General features: G+C 40.7%; 1 protein-coding gene across 4 annotated transcripts in view; it reads right to left on the reverse strand.

The window, feature by feature from the left end:
• Positions 1–17,343: 17,343 nt before the first annotated feature.
• Positions 17,344–22,940, reverse strand: part of GSPT1 (G1 to S phase transition 1) — a 42,998-nt gene continuing 37,401 nt past the window's right edge. For all 4 annotated transcript variants that reach the window (XM_034939804.4, XM_055099463.3, XM_055099464.2 and 1 more), the window contains exons 12-15: positions 22,043–22,216; positions 20,722–20,811; positions 20,397–20,565; positions 17,344–17,836 (exon numbers count right to left, since the gene is read on the reverse strand). In XM_034939804.4, coding sequence (XP_034795695.2) covers positions 17,784–17,836; positions 20,397–20,565; positions 20,722–20,811; positions 22,043–22,216 — 486 coding nt within the window. In that variant the 3' untranslated portion in view covers positions 17,344–17,783. The remainder of the gene's footprint in view (positions 17,837–20,396; positions 20,566–20,721; positions 20,812–22,042; positions 22,217–22,940) is intronic.

Consider the following 22,940-nt stretch of genomic DNA (forward strand, 5'->3'; position numbering starts at 1 on the left):
TCACCTGTCTTGGAAAAGTCCTATTAGGACCTTATCCTCGGCAAGTCCCATCGTGAATCATCATCTTCTCAAACCTGCTTCTCTTCTTTTGTGTGTGTGTGTGTGTGTGTGTGTGTGTGTGTGTGTGTGTGTGTTTTGAGATGGAGTCTTGCTCTGTCGCTCAGGCTGGAGTGTAGTGCAGTGGCACAGTCTCGGCTCACTGCAACCTCTCCCTCCCAAGTTCAAGCGATTCTCATGCCTCAACCTCCCGAGTAGCTGGGATTACAGGCACACGCCACGGTGCCCGGCAAATTTTTGTATTTTTAGTAGAGACGGGGTTTCACCATGTTGGCCAGGCTGGGCTCGAGCCCCTGACCTCAAGTGATCCACCCACCTCCGGCTCCCAAAGTGCTGGGATTACAGGCATGAGCCACCGCTCCCGGCCCCTCTTGTGTTTTCTGTTTCCATCATTGGTATCACCAAGCCAAATATGAGAGTTATTCTTAACTCTTTCCTTCTCATCCCCGAAACATAGTCAATAACAAAGTCTTGCTTGTTCCTTTTTTTTTTTTTTTTTTTTTTGAGATGGAGTCTCACTCTGTAGCCCAGGCTGGAGTGCACTGGCGCAATCTCATCTCACTGCAGCCTCCACCTCATGGGTTCAAGCGATTCTCCTGCCTCAGCCTCCCAAGTAACTGGGATTACAAGCGTGTGCCACCATGCTCCGCTAATTTTTGTATTTTTAGTAGTGATGGGGTTTCACCGTGTTGGCCAGGCTGGTCTTGAACTCCTGACCTCAAGTGATTCTCCTGCCTCTGCCCTCCAAAGTGCTGGGATTACAGGCATGAGCCACTGCACCGAGCCCTTGTTTATTCTTTTTAAATGTCTCTTGCATGTATCCAATTCTTTTTATTCCTGCCACGTTGTGGTAGAGGACATTATCATGTATTTGTTTTTTGTTTTTTGCCTAGATTACTGCAACAACCTCTTAACTTGTCTTCCCACCTCTACTTTTGCATCTTTTATTTTTATTTATTTTAGTTTTGGGACAAGGTCTCACTCTGTCACGCAGGCTGGAGTGTGGTGGGGTGATCACAGCTCACTGCAGCCTCAACCTCCCGGACTCAAGTGATCCTCCCACCTCAGACTCCCAAGTAGCTGAAATTACAGGTGTGTGCCACCATGTCCGCCTAATTTTTTAACTTTTTTGTAGAGATGGGGTTCTCCCTATGTTACCCAGGCTGATCTCGAACTCCTGGGCTCAAGTGATCCTCCCACCTAGGCCTCCCAGAGTGTTGGGATTACAGGTGTGAGCCATCACTTCCAGCCTAATTTTGCATTTTACAGTCCATTCTCTACCCGTCGGATGGCGTAATCTTTTTAAAATTGAAATCTGATCATATCAAACTGTGCTGCATCACCTTCATTGGATTCTTGTCATTAGGATGAGGCATATTCCTTAATTTGCCTTGTATGTATCACAGTTTGCATCTCTTGTCTGGCATCCTGTGTAGTTTAGTATTTGTCCAAGAAAATAGTGTTGCAGTTTGAAAGGTAAATCATATGGACTGGGCATGGTGACTCATGCTTGTAATCCTAGCACTTTGGGAGGCCGAGGTGGGATTTCTTGAGCTTAGGAGTTCAAAGCTGCAGTTAGCTATGCTTGTGCTACTGTACTCCAGCTTGGGTGACAGAGTGAGACCCTGTCTAAAAAAAAAATAAGTAAAAATTTTTAAAAGATAAGTAACATGGTCACTCTCAACATGGTAGGCACTCTTCATCTGGTCCCTTTCTTTTTATCTCTCTAACTTCATACCCTGCCACTCAACCCTTCAATCTTTAAGTCCTAGTTTCAACTCTGCAGGTTCTACTTTTCTTCATACCTTCCAATGTACTGTCACTTCTTCCTGGAACACTATCACCTTGTACCTCCATATCCCATCCCCACATATATTAACTCATCCTTCTAATTTCTGCTTCAGATTACTTCTGGAGAATTGTAGCTTAGATAATCCTGTCCTTTTACCCCAAAATATTTATAGTTTTCCTACTATAATTGGCTCTCCCCCATTTGAGGATAAGCTTTGAGAGGGTAGGAGAGAGCCAGTTAATGGTAGGAAAACTACAAATGGTATCTTCACTATTTTTCCTTATTTATTTATTATAAGTGACATAAATAGTATTTCTTTAGAATGAATAATGCATTAGAATGGCCTGAGACAGGGCTTAAGGGGATGAACATAGGAAACTATTGTGGTATCAAGATCTGATGGTAGGGTGATAGTGAGGACAGGGTACTTATACTGCTTGACCTGAGCTTGGACATAGAAGGAGAGAAATGTAGATTACTCCCTAATTCTAAGAGCCTGAAAAGCTGGGCAAATGGGTGGTATTAATAGAACTGGGGAAGAAAGGAGGAGCAGCAGATTTAGAGGGAAAACGTAAGATTCCTTTTCAATAGAGTCCTGTACCACATAATGATGTTTCTTTCAACAACAGACCTACATACATGGTCATATAAGATCATAATGGAGCTGAAAAATTCCTGTCACCTAGTGATGTCATAGCCATCATAATGTCAGAGCATTCCTCACATGTTTGTGGTGATGCTGGTATAAACAAACCTGCACTGCCCCCAAGTATGGCAAATATAATTATGTACAGTACATAATTACTTGATAATAATAAACAACTATGTTACTGGTTTATGTATGTACTATACTGTATTTTTTTTTTTTTAGGGATGGGATCTTACTACATTGCCCAGGCTGTTCTTGAACTCCTGAGCTCAAGTGGTCCTCCTGACTTATCCTCCTGAAGTGTTGGGCATGAGATTACAGGGGTGAGCCACCATGCCCTGCTATACTGTACTTTTTTTTTTTTTTTTTTTGAGACAGAGTCTCACTCTGTCACCCAAGGTGGAGTGCAGTGGCACAATCTCAGCTCACTGCAACTTCCACCTCCTGGGCTCAAGCGATTCTCCTGCCTCAGCCTCCCGAGTAGCTGGGATTACAGGCGTCTGCTGCCATACCCGGCTAATTTTTGTATTTTTAATAGAGATGGAGTTTTGCCATGTTGGCCAGGCTGGTCTTGAACTCCTGGCCTCAGGTGATCTGCCTGCCTCAGACTCCCGAGGTGCTGGGATTACAGGCGTGAGCCACCACACCCGGCCTATACTGTACTTTTTATAGTTATTTTAGAGTGTATCCCTTCTACTTATAAAAAAAAAGTTAACTGTAAAACAGCCTCAGAGAGGTCCTTCAGGAGATATTCCAGAAGAAGGCATTGTTACCATAGGAGATGACAACTCCATGTGTCAGTGTCCTTGAACACCTTCTAATGGGACAGATAAGATGTGGAAGTAGAAGACAGTTGATATTGATGATCCTGACTCTGTGTAGTCATAGGCCTAGGTGTGTGTTTCTGTCTTCTTTTTATTTTATTTTATTTTATTTTATTTTATTTTAGCTTGCTTTCTCTCTCTCTCCCCGCCCCCCCCCCCCCCCCCCGCCCCACCGCCCGCCTTCTTTCTTTCTTTTCTTTCTTTTTTAGTAGAGACAAGTTCTCGCTCTGTTGCCCAGGCTGGTCTCAAACTCCTGGGCTCAAGCCATCCTACCGCCTCGACCTCCCAAAGTGCTGGGATTACAGGTGTGAGCCACTGTGCCCAGCCTGTGTTTACTTTTTTTTTTTTTTTTTTTTTTTGAGACAGAGTCTTGCTCTGTGGCCCAGGCTGGAGTGTAATGGAGCGATCTTGGCTCACGGCAACCTCCACCTCCCGGGTTCAAGCGATTCTCCTGCTTCAGCCTCCTGCGTAGCTGGGATTACAGGCACATGCCACCACGCCTGGCTAATTTTTGTATTTTTAGTGGAGACAGGGTTTCACTGTGTTAGCCGGGATGGTCTCAATCTCCTGACCTCGTGATCTGCCCACCTCCGCCTCTCAAAGTGCTGGGATTACAGGCGTGGACTACTGCGCCCAGCCTTTCATTTTTAATAAAAATGCTTTAAAAGGGCCAGGTACGGTGGCTCACACCTGTAATCCCAGCACTTTGGGAGGCTGAGGCGGGCAGATCACCTAAGGTCAGGAGTTCCGAGACCAGTCTGGCCAACATGATGAAACCCCATCTCTACTAAAAATACAAAACTTAGCCGGGAGTGGTGGCAGGTGCCTGTAATCCCAGCTACTGGGGAGGCTGAGGCAGGAGAATAGCTTGAACCCGGGAGGCGGAGGTTGCAGCAAGCCGAGATCACCCCATTGCACTCCAGCCTGGGTGACAGAGCGAGATTCCATCTAAAAAAAAAAAAGTTTAAAAACGAAAAAAAGGCCGGGCATGGTGGCTCATGCCTGTAATCCCAGCACTTTGGGAGGCTGAGGCGGGTGGATCACGAGGTCAGGAGATTGAGACCATCCTGGCTAATATGGTGAAACCCCGTCTCTACTAAAAAAAAAAAAAAAAAATTAGCCAGGTGCAGTGGCATGCACCTGTAGTCCCAGCTACTTGGGAGGCTGAAGCAGGAGAATAGCTTGAACCCGGGAGGTGGAGGTTGCAGTGAGCAGAGATTGCGCCACTGCACTCCAGCCTGGGCGATAGAGTGAGACTCCGTCTCAATAAAAAAAAAAAAGGAAGAAAAAAATTAAAAATTTCAAAAATAGAGAAAAGCTTACAGAGTAAGGATATAAAGAAAAATATTTTTGTGCAGCTGTACAAAGTGTTTGTGTTTTAAGCAAAGTGTTAACTACAAAAGAGTCACAAAGTTAAAAATGTAAGTTTATAAAGTAAAAATGTTACAGTAAGCCAAGGTTAATTTATTATTGAAGAAAGAAAAAATTTTTAAAGCCAGGCTCAGTGGTGTGTGCCTGTTGTCGTAACTACTCAGGAGGCCGAGGCAGGAGGATCGCTTGAGCCTGGGAGTTCAAGTTCAGTCTAGACAATATAGTGAGACCCCTGTCTCAAAAAAAAAAGAAAAATAAATCTAGTGTACCTAAGTGTACAGTGTTTGTAAGTCTACAGTGGTGTACAGTAATGTCCTAGGCCTTCGCATTCACTCACTTATTCACCCAGAGCAACTTCCAGTCTTGCAAGCGCCTTTCATGATAAGTGCCCTATACAGGTGTGCCATTTTTAATGTTTTATACTGTATTTTTGCTGTGTATTTTAGATACAGTTGCCTACAGTATTTAGTACAGTAATATGCTGTACAGGTTTGTAGCCCAGGAGCAATAGGCTGTATCACATAGCATAGGTGTGTAGCAAGCCATACCATTTAGGTTTGTGTGAGTACACCGATATTCCCACAACTATAAAGTCATCCAAAGACACATGTCTAAGGATGTATCCTCATTAAGCAACCCATGACTGTATTTTGAGTTTGAAGTTCCAATGGTACATCTAAATGGATCTGGAATGTGGAAGAGAATATTCCTGAACTAAAAAGAAGGAAATTAGAAGTCATTTTCATGGAGGTGATGATTAAAGCTTTGTAAATAGGTGAGACTGCAAAAAAAAAGTCTAGACGAAGAATAGAGTTGTAAAGAAACCTTCAATAACAAACAAGGAGGAAACAGAGAAATAGTTGAAGATGTAAAAGAAAACCAATTTAGGAGGCTGATGCAGCCAGATTGCTTGAGCTCAGGAGTTCAAGACTGCCCTGGGCAACATAATGAGATCCTGTCTCTACAAAAAATAGAAAAATTAGATGGGTACGGTGGCATATGCCTGTGTCCCAAATACTCGTGATGCTGAAATGGGAGGATTGCTTGAGCCCAGGGGGTTGACGCTACAGTGAGCCATGATTGTGCCACTGCACTCCAGCCTAGGCAACAGAGCAAGACTTTGTCTCAAAAAAAAAAAAAGAAAGAAAGAATGAAGGCTGGGCGCAGTGGCTCATGCCTGTAATCCCAGCACTCTGGGAGGCCAAGGTGGGCAGATCACGAGGTCAGGAGATTGAGATCATCCTGGCTAACACGACGAAACCCTGTCTCTACTAAAAATACAAAAAATTAGCTGGGGATGGTGGCACGCGCCTGTAGTCCCAGCTACTCAGGAGGCTGAGGCAGGAGAATCGCTTGAACACGGGAGGCGGAGGTTGCAGTGAGCTGAGATTGCGCCACTGCACTCCCACTCCAGCCTGGGCGACAGATCGAGACTCCATCTCAAAAAAAAAAAAAAAAAAAAAAAAAGAATGAAAACCAAGAGGGTGCCAAGTTACAGAAGCCATGAGGGAGTGGAGATATCTGAAGATGTGTTAACACTGTTAAATATTGAAGGTGAGAAGAATACATAATGATAAAAGACCATATTGTCAGCACCACAAGACAGGGTGAAAAAATTAAAAAATAAATAAATAGGCCAGGCGTGGTGGCTCACACCTGTAATCCCAGCACTTTGGGAGGCTGAGGAAGGAGGATTGCTTGAGGCCAGGAGTTCTAGACTAGTCTGGATAACATAGTGAAACCTCATTTCTACAAAAACCAATGTAATTAATTTCAACATTCGAGTACCCAGGTCTCACTGATACCATGAATACTATTAAGTTGTTTCTCTTGGAAAGTACTGAGATATCTCTCTTCAAACTTCTTGAAAATCTTTTTTGGAGGTACATAAAGTTAATTTTATTAGGGATTTGGTAAATCAACTAATTGTAAAGAACATTCGAATATGTTGCTGAATGGTAAACATAAAGTTTAAGAAACTTCACACTTAATAATGGAACTCATATTGTAGTTCAAAATAAATATTATTACAATCAACTAGTAACCTTAGAAAACTATTAGACATCGTTTTTTATATAGCACTATTAAATCAGTGGTAACACATGGTAAACTAACAAAAGAAATGCCACATAGTCAATTGGTGATGTCTGGATTATCTGAAAGCAATTTAATACTCAGCATATTCTTGGGACTGAAATCTGCTAAGTAATATTAACCTAAACATAATTGAATCAAAGGTAAAACAGTATTGCCCAAATGTAGAATGTGACATTTTAAGGAAGGTACAAAGGACATGGTGTTTTGGGTCAGAAAGATCAGTCTGAATCCCAACTCCATGATTTACTAATTGTTTAGCCTTGGGCAAGGTGGCTTAATCTCCCAAGCCTCAATGTCTTCATCTGTTAAATGAAGCTGGTTCCCTCGGATTTAAGAGAATCTATCTTCACAGTGTCTGTCATGTTCATGATAGCACAAGGTTAGTTCTCTTCTTCCCTTTGCTGAAAATAACACAATCGGCCGGGCGCGGTGGCTCACGCCTGTAATCCCAGCACTTTGGGAGGCCGAGGTGGGCGGATCACGAGGTCAGGAGATCGAGACCATCCTGGCTAACACGGTGAAACCCCGTCTCTACTAAAAATACAAAAAATTAGCCGGGCGTGGTAGCGGGCGCCTGTAGTCCCAGCTACTCGGGAGGCTGAGGCAGGAGAATGGCGTGAACCCGGGAGGCGGAGCTTGCAGTGAGCCGAGATCGCGCCACTGCACTCCAGCCTGGGCGACAGAGCGAGACTCCGTCTCAAAAAAAAAAAAAAAAAAAGAAAAGAAAATAATACAATCATTATTAAATGGATTGGAAAATGAAATTGTGCATCTTAGGGGCCAAAAGAGCTTAACTGCATTCAAGCAGGGAAGAAATAGCCAATCAGTAAAGAAACTGATATTTGATTCTGATTTGGGGGCGAGGGGGTGGAAGGCTGGGGAAGAGAAACAAGAGAACAATGATATTGCCAGAGAAAGAAATGTAAAGAGGTTTTCTGTAGAAAACCTAACTTTATTAACTTAGGTTTGCTGTTTATTTTTAACTCTTTGTCCTCATACAATCTATGTGGGTATCACAAGTACACCATTTTGCTGCTAGGTATCATAGTGTACACCAACCCCACTTAATACATGATTAACAAACAGCATTTTTTTTTTTTTTTTTTTTTGAGACGGAGTCTCACTCTGTCGCCCAGGCTGGAGCGCAGTGGCGCAGTCTCGGCTCACTGCAAGCTCTGCCTGCTGGGTTCACGCCATTCTCCTGCCTCAACCTCCCAAGTAGCTGGGAATACAGGTGCCCGCCACTATGCTCGGCTAATTTTTTTTTTTTTTCGTATATTTAGTAGAGACGGGGTTTCACCGTGTTAGCCAGGATGGTCTCGATCTCCTCACCTCGTGATCCACCCACCTCGGCCTCCCAAAGTGCTGGGATTACAGGCGTGAGCCACCGCGCCCGGCCAGGAATGGAATATTAAGGCCACTCTTAGAAGTGATTTCTACATTTAAAAAAAATAAGTTAAATAGCACAAGGTTAGTTCTCTTCTCCTTCCCTTTGCTGAAAGGGATACCATTAGTCTCTTTTTATCATTGACGCGAACCAGCTGACAACTTGCAGGACTGTGTTCTTTTAACCAGTACCAGTATATAACTGGTAAATGTTATGACAACTCAAAGTGCATCTTTGTTCAAACTAGGAAAGTTTTTTTTTTTTTTTTTTTTTTGAGATGGAGCCTCTCTCTGTTGCCCAGGCTGGAGTGCAGTGGCGCGATCTCGGCTCACTGCAACCTCTGCCTCCTGGAGTCAAGCAATTCTCCTACCTCAGCCTCCGAGTAGCTGGGATTACAGGCATGTGCCACCATGCCTGGCTAATTTTTGTATTTTTAGTAGAGACGGAGTTTCACTTTGCTCACCAGGCTGGTCTAGAACTCCCGACCTCAGGCGATCCACCTGCCTCGGCCTCCCAAAGTGCTGTGATTACAGGGGTGAGCCACCGTGCCTGGCAGGAAAGTTTTAAATAGCTACTATGCTATAAAGTATTATGCTACGTCATCAATCAGGGATCTATAAAAGGACTTAGAGGAGTTATTCATGCACAGAATTGAATAAATCTACCAAAAAAGAAAAAGAAAAGGACTTAGAGGAGTTATTCATGCACAGAATTGAATAAATCTACCAAAAAAGAAAAAGAAAAGGACTTAGAGGAGTTATTCATGCACAGAATTGAATAAATCTACCAAAAAAGAAAAAGAAAAGGACTTAGAGGAGTTATTCATGCACAGAATTGAATAAATCTACCAAAAAAGAAAAAGAAAAGGACTTAGAGGAGTTATTCATGCACAGAATTGAATAAATCTACCAAAAAAGAAAAAGAAAAGGACTTAGCCCTGAAGTTTAAAACAGTTATTTAGTAGAGGTGCAAGTCAGGTTAGTTCTGCAAGTTAGCCCTAGCAACATGGAAGTCACAGGGACAATCCAGTTTTAGAATTGGCACATCATTTAGAAATGGCACCTCAGGCCAGGTGCAGTGGCTCATGCCTGTAATCCCAGCACTTTTGAGGCCAAGGCCGGTGGATCACCTGAGGTCAGGAGTTAGAGACCAGCCTAGCCAACATGGCAAAACCCTGTCTCTACTAAAAAAAATACAAAAATTAGCCGGGCATGGTGGCACATGCCTGTCATCCCAGCTACTCGGGAGGCTGAGGCAAGAGAATTGTTTGAACCTGGGAGGTGGAGGTTGCATTGAGCCAAGATCCCACCACTGCACTCCAGCCTAGGCGACAGAGCGAGACTGGAAAGGAAAGGAAAGAAATGGTACCTCACAGGCAATACAGGGAAGACCCTCTTTAAGACTGGAAAGGGAGATAAGGGAGCTCATGTTATTTCACTACCTATTAGGATCACTACATTATCTGTTTATCCTTGTTAAGTTTTATAAAAGTAGATGAAGAAGAGGTGAGACTTTTCTCTCTGGTTTTACTTCCTTGCATTAGAGAAATTCAGAAGAAAGGTATTTGCATTTGCAACTAACCTGTCAAAGAATGCTAATTGGAAAGCAAAATCAAATCTCCCTTCAAGGATAGATCATTTGAATTAGAGAATATTCATAAAATGGAGTATTAGCAAAAAAAAAAAAATGAGCTGCTGATACACACAACATAATCTCTGAAACGTAATGTGCCCAAGATGACAAAGTTGAGTTCAAGCTATGTGATTCCATTTATGCAGAGTTCAAAAACAGACAAAACTGTTATAATAGATGGCAAAACAGTGAATGCCTTGGCAAGAGGGGATTGGTTGGAAAGTAGCAGGAGAGCTTTCTGGGGTGATGTGTTCTGCATGTTGATGGGGTGTTTACACAGTTGTATACACTTGACAAACTCATTGTAAACTTAAGATCTGTACTTCTTACTGTATGCAAATTTTACCTTAATAAAAAATCCTCTCCTTTGTCATACAACATCTGTCTTCCGGAACTTCTTTACAAATCATAATTACTCCTAAGAATCTAAATCTTGAAGATTTATTTTTTATCCTAAAACCTGATGTATTTGCCAGGGAATTAACAAAGATAGTGATACCGACTGCTTTTAAGTAACTTCTGTAGTTTTAAAAAATTCATCATAGAGGTACAGATTTTCAGGGTACATGTGACAATTGACACATTCATATAATGTGTACCAATCAAATCAGGGTAATTGGGATATCCATCACCTATTTATCTCCATGTGGAAACGTTCAAATTATTTTCTTGTATTTGGAAATGTGGAACTTGTGTAGTTGATAAGCAAATACAAAGTCCTTTGGGAGTACTGTGCCCAGTTAAGTGGGATGAAATCCTCATTAAAAATTTCAAACTAAATATACAAGATACAAAACAAGTTAAATATGGTTTTTTTTCCATTATGCCCTCTGAATTATTTTTACCAGTTGAGTTATCACCAGTAGCTTGACTCCTGACTAAGCTCAAACCAGAGAACAGAACTTTTAGTGAAAATGCTTTAAACATGTAAACTAATATTACTGTTTGATGATCATCATTTCCACTGAAGGCAAATGTTAAGGGATCATATGTGGGCAATGGGATGTTAAGAAAATGTGCAGCTAACAAACATTAAATGTGACTCATTGCAGATAGAGGAAATTTTTTGCCTTTTTTTTTTTTTTTTTTTTTTTTTTTTGAGATGGAGTCTCACTGCCATTGCGCAGGCTGGAGTGCAGTGGTGCCATCTTGGCTCACTGCAACCTCCACCTCCCGGGTTCAAACGATTCTCTTGCTTCAACCTCCCAAGTAGCTGGGATTACAGGCTTGCACTACCATGCCTGGCTTATTTTAGTATTTTTAGTAGAGACGGGGTTTCACCCTGTTGGCCAGGCTGGTCTTGAACTCCTGACCTCAGGTGATCCACCCACCTTGGCCTCCCAAAGTGCCAGGATTACAGGCGTGAGCCACTGTGCCTGGCCTGGCCTAATATTTAACAGAAGGATCATATTCCAAATAATTCAAAAAGTACACTCATCAGCTAAAGGAATTTTACTTGTTATAGGCAGTCTCTTATTCCTAGCAGAAAACATACGAAAATATTTCTTGCAAGTAATGTGGGTGCACAAAGCCTTCAGAAACAATTTGAAGGAAAGATTGACAGTAACAAGAATTTCACTTAAAAAAAAAAAAGACAGCATCTCACTATGTTGCCCAGGCTAGAGTGCAGTGGCAATTCACATGTGTAACCATAACCCACTGCAGCCTCCAACTCCTAGGCTCAGGTGATCTTGCCAACTCAGGAGTAGCTGGGACTACAGGTTTGTGCCACTGCATCTAGCAAATTTCATTTTTTTTTTAAAGACTGTTAACAGGCTAGAGTGCAGTGGCATGATCTCAGCTCACTGCAACCTCTGCCTCCCGGGTTCAAGTGATTCTCCTGCCTCAGCCTCCCAAGTAGCTGGGATTACAGGCGCACGCCACCACACTCAGCTAATTTTTGTATTTTTAGTAGAGATGGGGTTTCACTATATTGGCCAGGATGGTCTCGATCTCTTTTTTTTTTTTTTTGAGACGGAGTCTCACTCTGTCGCCCAGGCTGGAGTGCTGTGGCGCAATCTCGGCTCACTGCAGGCTCCGCCTCCCAGGTTCACGCCATTGTCCTGCCTCAGCCTCCCGACTAGCTGGGACTACAGGCCACGCCCGGCTAATTTTTTGTATTTTTAGTAGAGACGGGGTTTCACTGTGTTAGCCAGGATGGTCTCGATCTCCTGACATCGTGATCCACCCGCCTCGGCCTCCCAAAAAGTGCTGGGATTACAGGCACACGCCTCCACGCCCAGCTAATTTTTGTGTTTTTTAGCAGAGACTGGGTTTCACCACGTTGGCCAGGCTGGTCTGGAACTCCTGACCTCAAGTGATCTGCCCGCCTCAGCCTCCCAAAGTGCTGGGATTACAGGCATGAGTCACCGTGCCTGGCCTGAACCCCTACTTTAGTAGCAAGCTTGGTCCCAAGTTTTAAGCTATGATTGGTTTAATGCCAAATACCTAGAGGCTGACTGCCAAAACCTCAAAGCGATTCACCTAAAGACAGTTCAAACAGGAACTTAGTACACAGGAATGAACTGCTGTCATTCAAGTAGCCACTGTGTATGTTACCTTTATCATTAACTTCTTCTTGCCCTTGCACATTGAATGAAAAGGGCAAGCACTATTTGGTCTCTTGATCTTTATTAAAAATCCTGAATGTAGAGGTTCATGGTTCTGACAATAATTGACGTTTCCCCCAACTCTACTGTTCACATAAAACCACATAACTGTGATCTAGTTATTTATTATTCAGCATCCCTAACTTCCTATAGGGTTCTTATTTTTGTTTCCTAAGGTTGTCGTATACATTATACAAAAGACTTGCATGCCATATGCAAGCAGATGACGTTTGTGAATCCCTTATGTGACAGAGCTTATTAGATCCATCCAACAAACCTGTTGGTAGATGGTTCCAGTACCTGATACAAAAATAAAAGGATTGTATAAAAAAGGGCATGGCTTTTGCTTGTTACAACACAGGTAATTACAAACGACAAATCCTTCAAAAGGGAAGATGACAACTTTTATTGTTATTACAAAAGCAAATTTAACTTGTCATTTGAATAATTGCAAGAGCAGACTAAGGGCTTAATCCTCACACAGGCACCAAGTCAGGCACAGTAGGTAGCTACAAATCGTAAGAAAAAGCTTTCTTTCCTACCTAGAGCACTCTTCCATGCTTTGGAATTAGGCTAAAAAACTCAGCAAACCTGATCAGTTCCCTTTAATCCTGTTTTTTTGTTTTGTTTTGTTTTGTTTTGTTTTTTAAATGAGATCTAGGTATTAACTTGCTGTCTAGCGAAAACTAGTCACTAAGTCCTGGCCTGAGAGATACCCACATTTCCTTTAGAACAGACAGAACTAATACCTGTGTACATTTCTGAGAGCCTGATGTGTGAGTCCTTAAAATGTAGACCTTGCAGGAGGCTTAGACCTCAGTTTCACCTAATGCATGTGGAGGAAATGGAGGTGAGAATAGTCACCTGAAGAGTGCAAGCGCTCCAGCTCCAGCACACACACTCTTCCCTGGGCAGCAGGAAAAGGAGGTAACAAGGACTTGGGCTGACATCTGAAGCACTAAGCTAATGTGCCTGGTAGAGGGGAGCCTCAGGAAGCACAAGATGTCATTCCACCTGTGCTGTCCACAAACCTGAGGTTTCCACATCGTTTTAAAGGGCACAGTGGCAAATGTGACAAGGCAGAAAACAATAACCATTTCAAGGATCACTTAAGGAATCCTGGTGTTTTCTGCCTAATCAGAAGTAGTACCAATCTGCTTTTCCCTTATATTGGAGAACATAAAGGTTTTAATTAATCTCCACTCCCACACCTTCAGGCCCTTATAATAATCCTTAGTAAACAACTCAGCTAGCATTATTGTTTCAAGGAAGCATAGGATTAGAGGTATGTGAGAAGTGTATTTATTGAAGGGAAGACTCAGTAAGTTCTAGGATATTAAAGTCAAGAATATCCTAGAGCCAAAAACCACCAAAAGTTGAACCAAATCTACCTGAACTGAACTGATAGTAAACTGGGTCAAATGGAATCCACGGAATTACTACTGGAAAATAAAAACACTTCCTATTCTTTCTATTCCTATTCATTTACTATGAAATCTAATCTAACCAATTGACTGCTAAATGTAAACCTAGTTAAGTCTTTTGTGCATATGCGATTACACTTACTTAACAAGTTGCTGCCATGGCGAGATCTCTGAAGAAAGAAACAAGATCAAGGATGTATTAGATGGCATCTGCTAGAATCACTGAAAAAGTTAGCTGGAAGAAATAAAAGCCTATTATTTGGAGATAGACAATTGTCCCCTGAATCCACTGGTTGCTCTCTTCTTTACCTATGTCTGTGAGAGGATTAATGGCACAGTTTGATAAGGTAGGCCAACAATGAATATAACATTTAACCATCCTAAAATCAGAGCTATAGTGCTATAACCAGATTTTTCACGAAGGGTTTTAAAGTTGAAAGTTGCCTGATGTTAAGAGCTGTAATAAAACTGCGTATTTTCCCCTTGACTACCTTAAATCCCTACCCAAAGCAATGAAGCTCTCATCCATGAAGTGGCAGTCCATGCCAGTAAGAAAAGGTGCTAGAGTGCTGTTATGTGTAATGGTCATCAAAGATCACGGAGTAATTACAGTCATTACTAGTGTTCCTGAAGATCGCCAAGGGAGCTTAGCTGATTTTTTTCCAGAGTTCATCTTGGGAGCAGTTTTTGATGACAGGTTCAACTTTTTTCTTGGGTTGCAAAACTGCATCTGGCTGCAAGTCTAACCCAAAATATTCGCAGCGTATCAGCTGAGAGGATGCCAGCAACTGTTGAACTACATCACAGTTCAAAGTCCCATATTGTGAGAGCAGTACTTGTAGTTTATGTAACCAGCAAATATGAGTTACCTCGTTACAGTGAACAACCTGCACTGTTAGAGTTTAGGAACTTTTGACATTCGGTTATCACATATTTCAAAGATTTTCAACTCACAAAAAAAAAATACATGGGCTTACTCAGTAACACTTTACTATTTGTCACTTAATCTCAAGACAATACACACTCAGTCCAACTCTTTTGGTTTGATTTTACATAGATTTTCACTTACTTTTGCAAATTAAAAACAAGAAATGAGTGCTGTATTTCCCCCTCTCCCACAGTAAGAAACAAGGGTTTAAAATGGCAATTACTTAGATGTTTATTTCAATATTTCTTAAATTCACTTTATTAATTTAAAAAACTAATTAAATAATCGCATGAAAGCTATATAAAGAACATCATTAATGTGAAAAGATGCAAGAAAAAAATCATTATAGTAGAGCAACGTTAGAGAACAAATGCTTAGGTAATACCCTAAATATGCAGCCAACTACCCTATTTTTACACTGTTGACCATATAAGCACGTTTGCATTTGCAGAAAACAGAATGACAGCATAGGAATTTGTATTGCTCTATAACGGTCCAACATCTCCACATAATGCCAAGTTCACCTTAGACATTTTATTTCCTTATCCAAATGAACAGCCTGTGTAAGCAGGATTGAAAATGCATCAACTTTAAAAAGATGAGAACAATTTTCAAAGCCCATAGAACTTACGTTGCTGGTTAATTTTAGCACTGAAATTTCTTTTGAATAATCTAATCTTGCAAATATGCAAGAATCCAGTGGAATTTTTACAGTTACATTTGTATTTGTATGACCTGTTACTTTTTAGAGGTAGGCCCTTCACAGTTGATATCCAAGTTACTTAAGAGTCTTGGCAACATGCACATAATAGTCTAACAGTGTAAATGTTTTAGTAGCAAACATAACTTATTTTTAAAAAATGTGTTCTATTTAGAAAGGGAACTCTTATCTCTGGAAGTGATTTCCGTGGCTCTTGAACTTTTAAATATTCATTAAAATTCAAGCAATTGCTAGTATTTGTTTTTATTAACATGGAATTACAAAAAGAACTATTATGTTTTGATTAAAGCTCCTATATTTTCCAGAAAAATAAAAGCCCAGAGATTTGCAGACATAATACAATCTATTTAAATTTCATGCAATAGCCATAATTATAGTTTTAAGAATCTGTAGGACAATAACTTTGCTCTGTCCATAAGATGTAGCCTCATTCAAGAAATGAATGGGAATTTCACAGTTAAGAAAACACTAGGCCAACTGCGGCGCCTCATGCCTGTAATCCCAGCACTTTTGAGAGGCTGAGGCGAGCGGATCACTTGAGGTCAGAAGTTTGAGACCAGCCTGACCAATATGGGGAAACCTCGTCTCCACTAAAAATACAAAAATTAACTGGGCCTGGTGGAGGGCTCCTGTAATCCCAGCTACTCAAGAGGCGGAGGCAGGAAATTGCTTGAATCCGGGAGGTGGAGGCTGCAGTGAGCTGAGATCGAGCCACTGCACTCCAGCCTAGGTGACAGAGTGAGCCTCTGTCTCAAAACAAAACAAAACACCCATTAGATTAAGTTTTATGTTCTGTGACTGGAAATACAGTCTGTCTAGGCTTTTCTTTTCTGAGGAGCAAAATTATAGGGAAGGGACTTGTCATTAAATATACAAAGTATCTTATTTAGAGAGAAATCACAATCTAAAAGAGGCTATCTTTGATCAATGGCAACACTCAACATCAAGGGGGCTTTGGATAAACCCACAAATTGCCTCCATTCCTCATTTATTCTCATGAAAAATTTCAAAGTCATAATTATAGCAGAGAGTCATTCAATCTAAAACCCCCACAATGCTGCACTGTGGTTCATCAAAAACATGGTTAGCAAATTTCAGCTTTACACTTAAGAAAACTCAGTCAATTTCAAATAATTGAGATAAAACTTATACCCTGCTTGATTCTGCTTATCGCTGATAATTTTAGTCTGTTCAGATTCTGATGATTCTAAATATTTTCATTTAGTTGCTGGGTTGAGATTTAGCTTTAACCAGCAAGGATCATCCAACCTTTAAAGTTACTGATACAAAGAGTAAACTGAGTAACTTGTAGAAGTGGCACTTGGAACTGATACGGTTTTCATACTAGAGGCATGCAGCTCTTATAAATACTACCAGAGGAATTTTTGCCAGGTCTCGAACATGCTTTATTTGTTGTTAATTCCACTAATTTAACGACTTAATAGAATTTTTTCTAGGGGTACAATTTCATTACGCTTTACTTATAAAAACTACAGTATGCTGTTCTTTTATTTTAAAACAACTTACTGTGTTCAAGAAATCATGTTACAATATAAATTGGCAAAAAAAAAAAAAATAACTAACTAAAAGACCTAGTAAAGCAGTGTCACATTTGCATAAAGGGATTTAACTGCATGTATGCATTAACCATCAAAAGGGGTCAAACTAATCCTTTCCTTTAATACAAACTTGAACACTGTGAATGCCTCATTTATAGTGGGTAGGGAAAGAGTTTATAAAAGTCCAAGTAATAAAATGTATTCAATTACTTGGGAAAGTTAAAAAGCTAATGCAACAATGTTACATCCAGATAAAAAACATTATTCAAAAGCAATTCAAATACCGAAAAGGATTTCAAATTGAATATTTTATTAACATGGTAGTTGCCTTTGTAACATGTGCACACACACTCGCACACTCAGAATGATCTGCCTGGGGGAAAAATACTAAATATGCCTAAGGGGAAAATGAAAAATAAAAAAATTCCTGTAGGTTTTCATTATTGTAGGCAATTATGTCCACATCACTTACAAAGCTATTGCCAAATCTGTCCAAGGAAGCAGAGTTTGAAGTGAGGGCTAGGGACAGGAATCTTGGGAAAAATTCAACAGTGGCATAGCAGAGCTCTCAATATGAGAAAGCTGACATAATGTGGACTTTTGCTGTGAATTTCCTCTTTGCAAAATATGGGGAGAGGTTTATCAATGGGCAGAAAATAAGAGAAGGCGGTGTGAAGTAGGCTTCTGCAGTCAATTTTCCTCACAGTATTGTGCAGGGTCATCAAGAAAATGCTTAGTCTTTCTCTGGAACCAGTTTCAGAACTTTTCCAATTGCAATGGTCTTACCTAGAAATGAAATTTTAAAAAAATCTTTCAGTAGTTAACAGCAAGTCTATATAAGATATTAAAACTTATTATTTTAAATCACAAAAATATTTTTTACAATGTAAGTTACTAATTAACTAGCTTTACTGCCAAACCCATACTTCTATTTAGGTAGTCTTAATAAGAGGGTCTTATTTGGGGGGGGCTGGTAAAGAGATGGTTCCCTGTATCAAAAACCTATCTCCCCCCGTACCCCCCAAACAATTCTCCTGCCTCATCCTCCCCAGTAGCTGAGATACAGGTGCCCGCCACCACGCCCAGCTAATTTTTGTATTTTTAGTTGAGACGGGATTTCACCATGTTAGCCAGGCTGGTCTCGAACTCCTGACCTCAGGTGATCCACCCGCCTCAGCCTCCCAAAGTGCTGGGATTACAGGCATGAGCCACTGCATAAGACAGAGTCTTACTCTGTCACCCAGGCTGGAGTGCAGTGGTGCGACTTCAGCTGACTGCAACCTCCTCCTTCTGGGTTCAAGTGATTCTCCTGCCTCAGCCTCCTGAGTAGCTGGGAGTATAGGTGCCTGCCACCATGCCCATTCTAGTTTTTATATTTTTAGTAGAGGCAGGGTTTCACCATGTTGGCCAGGCTGGTCTTGAACTCTTGGCCTCAGGTGATCCGCCTGCCTCGGCCTCCCAAAGTACTGGGATTACAGGCGTGAGCCACCACACTGGGCCAAAAAACCTCTTTGGATTAAAAATAAAAAAAGGGAATATCCGTATTTGTGGAATATCCACCCAGTGGAGTACTACTCAGTGATACAAAGGAATAAATAACATGTTACATGGTTGAACCTCAAAATCACACTAAGTAAAATAAACTAGACAAAGGACCACATAATTTATAATTCTATTTATGGAGTGTCTATAAAAGACAAATTGAAAAATGGTTGCCTAGGGGTGGAGGTGGGAATAAGGGGTGATTATGAACAGGTGTAAGGTTTCTTTTTAGGTGTTCTAAATGTTCTAATATTAGTATATGGTGATGGTTGTACAATTCTGTAAACATACTAAAATTCATTGAATTACATATTTAAAACAGCTCAATTTCATATTATGGAAATTGTATCTCAATAAAGCTGCTAAAAAAAAAATCCCAAAACCTATCCTTAAGTAACTGAAAAGGCACAGCAATCACCACTGACTACAGTGCAGTGAACACGTCCTTCTGGTAGTAATCCTGTGGACTAAAAGGATACAAAACCCATTGGGTCTTGTGGAAAACCTAAAAGCCAAGTTAGCTTTTTTTTTTTTTTTTTTAAAGCCAAGTTATCTTTTAGGAAAAAATAATTCTAAGGTTAAGAATTCCTGCTACATTAATTGCTTTTCTTCTGTCTTCCTGATTTTATCCGGTTCTGAGTGGTAAACTAAAACTATCATTTTGTTATATTAATAAGATAAACCCAATAACCAGTTTTACTATCAACCAGAAGAGTTCTGGGCCTTTAAAGTAAAATAAACACTGTCTTTATACAATTTCATCCAATGTAAAGTTCAGGAACTGTATTCATCACCAGGGCTTAGCACAGTTCCTGACACTTTGTAGATACAAAGTAGTTTTTGCTAAATGGAATTGGAATGAACATGTGAAGTGACTATTCTGTATTTCAATGGAACTATAAAGTTTTATGTAAAGTCTTCTATAGTCTTAAAATGGTTATCTAAGTTAGAAATATTAACAGCCGGGCCGGGTGCGGTGGCTCACGCCTGTAATCCCAGCACTTTGGGAGGCCAAGGCGGGCGGATCACGAGGTCAGGAGATCAAGACCATCCTGGCTAACGTGGTGAAACCCCGTCTCTACAAAAATACAAAAAATTAGCCGGGCATGGTGGCAGCGCCTATAGTCCCAGCTACTCGGGAGGCTGAGGCAGGAGAATGGCGTGAACCTGGGAGGTGGAGCTTGCAGTGAGCCAAGATGGTGCCACTGTACTCCAGCCTGGGTGACAGATCGAGACTCCATCTCAAAAAAAGGAAAGGAAAGGAAAGAGGAAAGGGAAAGGAAAAGGATAGGAATATTAAAAGCTCATAAGGAAACGTTTCATAACAATCATTTTGTTTTTATGCCAAAGAACTTCATGACCCCAAGATGGGAATGTTAGTTGTTCTGCGTCACCCAGAGGTAGGCAGAAATGGATGCACACAAAAGGTCACAAACATTAGACCTCTGAAAAATTAGGTGTAAAAAAAAAAATCAATCTCTAGGTTCCTTTTAATCGCTAGACATATTACAAAGGATTACATCATAGAAATATCTTAGTTAACAAAATAGCCCTCCAAATCCACTACTCACAAAACATCAAAATTAAGATTCTTCACGTAGAGCATTACTAGATTTGGCATTACTACTAAAGCACGTGGTCAATTCTGTTCAATACATTCAACTCATGAAACATTCATACGAATAAGAATGTGAATCGAAGTTTTCTGTGAACCTGTTGCAATGTGTACTGTACTGAGATGATGAAGATGACCAAAGCTAGGTATCCTGGATAGACTACTAGACGTCAGTTTAAAAGCTCTTACCCTCATCTCTTAAGGTGAAACGACCCATCTGAGGGAAGTCTTTAAAGGTCTCAAGGCAGATGGTTCCTGCTGTCCTTAAGCGAGCAATGCATACTTGATCTTGTTTCACAAAACGGGGTCGGGTCTTACTTTTTTCTCCTGATTTTTTGTCTACCAAGCAGATTAAGGCCTAACCAAGAAAAGAGTATGAGAAAATCAGAATAATGCCAAATAAAATAATCTTTAAGAACAGGTATAGAAATAAAAGTGCATCACTGTTGCTGATTAGAAATTATGAAGATAAAACAGTATTAAAACAGAAATAAACCAATTATCTTAAACTCACTGTTATTTCGACCTCCTCAATACAGGTATGAATATGCAGCACCGCATTATAGCCTGGGCAGATGATGGATTTGTGCTCTATAATCACTATCTGTCAAACAAACAAACACATTCTTATCTTTATCCTTAGGGTAAATAAGAATTCAGTGTTCTCAAGCGCCATATAAATCCCAAGAATTAGTGTTACCATCTCACTAGGACACCAACTTAAGTGATTTTTGTGTTAGAGGTGATAGGTTTGTCTTACTAATTTTGTTCACAGGATGGGTCAGGCTGCTTGACCTCAAAGCATGAATTTCAATATCTTATCCTGTATTTATCTTCTTGGCAAGTCCCTGGTCAACTTTCAAAACACAGCAGGCTGGCTGGGCGCAGTGGTTCACGCCTGTAATCTCAGCACTTTGGGAGGCCGAGGCGGCAGGGGGGCCGGGGGGATCACTTGAGGCCAGGAGTTCAGGACCAGCCTGGACAACATGGTGAAACCCTGTCTCTACTAAAAATACAAAACAATCAGCCAGGCGTGGTGGTGGGCGCCTAAATCCCAGCTACTCAGGAGGCTGAGGCAGGACAATCGCTTGAATCCCGGAGGTGGAGGTTGCAGTGAGCCGAGATCGCGCCACTGCACTCCAGCCTGGGTGACAGAGCAAGACCCCATCTCCAAACAAAACAAAAGACAGCAGGCCAACTTTCTTATCTGGGAAGCCTTTCCTTATATTCCCCAAGGAACTAAGCTAATTTTTACCGCTCAGAAGCTACCTAGATGTAAACTTATCCAGCTTTATCCATTTCTCAATATCCAAGGTCCAGTAAAGTAAACAACCTTACATCTGGCATCAAAATCTAACTTGATTAGCTGTCATACCTTAGAACAGAACTTTAAAAAATTCTGTTATTCACACCAGTCACTTACTCTGTCATTCTCCCAGGGAGGTTAGATTGTTAATAACAGGGAAACCTGTGTGATTTCTTGTCTGGAAAGCTATGTGCTGTCAATGAGCACATAAACCATGACTTCCACAGTAACTGTGCTCTGGTCAAAGTGAATATTAGATACTCTAGAATGTATCATCAGGAGATCAAACATAAAAAGGAACTTACAAAGAATACTCCTTATCCAGTAAGCACTTGTACCAGCTTGAAGACCTTGTATGAGGTGCCTATTGTGGTTATGATATATAAGTGGCTTATAATATTTCCATTCCCCTTCTCTACACTAAGATGGGTTAACTGGCATGTCACAAATAATCAGGACAAAAGGCACTGATATTCTAATTTCATTTAGACATTAAAACCCACTAGGACAACAACAATAATTTGTTTACCTGGGCATCAAATGTGCGTCCAGAATGACAAAGATTATTAGGATCACAAAGTATAAACCCTGGAAGAATCTCTTCTTCTTCAATTCCTTTCAGTCTGATTTTGAGGTTTTCACCTGGGGCTACGGTATCAGTCTCTACATCATCGGAAAGTATTCCAAGAACTTCCACGTTGTGCTTTAAAAGAAAACAAGACTGGAGGTTTTCTGACACATTCACTGCCTTACGGAACATAAAATGATCTGAATGTCTGTCTGCTCAATAAAGAGTTGCAAGATTTGACTGTAAACACTTATGTTTGTATGACATAAAATCTTAGCCTAGATATGATCAGCAAAAATCATATCCTAGAAGTATAACTGCCAATTAAAGTATTAATGTGTCACCTTTTAAATATCACATTCTAATCATTTCCAACTAGAACACTGTATACACTAGCATTTGCCTTTTTTTACCTTTTCAAAATCAAAAACACAATTTAATATTTGGATTTCAGTTTTATGGATATAATTTTTATTATTATGGAATTCTATGAAGGATTTAATAAACCTGTCTTCTATTACCTATCAATCTCCAAATATCGGAATTATGCACTACTTAAAAATTATTGAACTAAGCTTTAAAAGTCTATCAACTATTTAATGAATACATCATTTCCTTTTGGTGTAATGAAATGCTCTGGAATTAGATAGTGATGATGGCTGCATAGCATTGTTATTTTTTTATTTTGAGACAGAGTTTTGCTCTTGTTGCCCAGGCTGGAGCGCAGTGGTGCGATCTTGGCTCACTGCAACCTCTGCCTCCTGGGTTCAAGCCATTCTCCTGCCTCAGCCTCCCAAATAGCTGGGATTACAGGCACCCACCACCATGCCTGGCTAATTTTTTGTATTTTTAGTAGAGA

Source organism: Pan paniscus, chromosome 18, assembly GCF_029289425.2.
Source record: "Pan paniscus chromosome 18, NHGRI_mPanPan1-v2.0_pri, whole genome shotgun sequence".
Classification (NCBI taxonomy): Eukaryota; Metazoa; Chordata; class Mammalia; order Primates; family Hominidae; genus Pan; species Pan paniscus.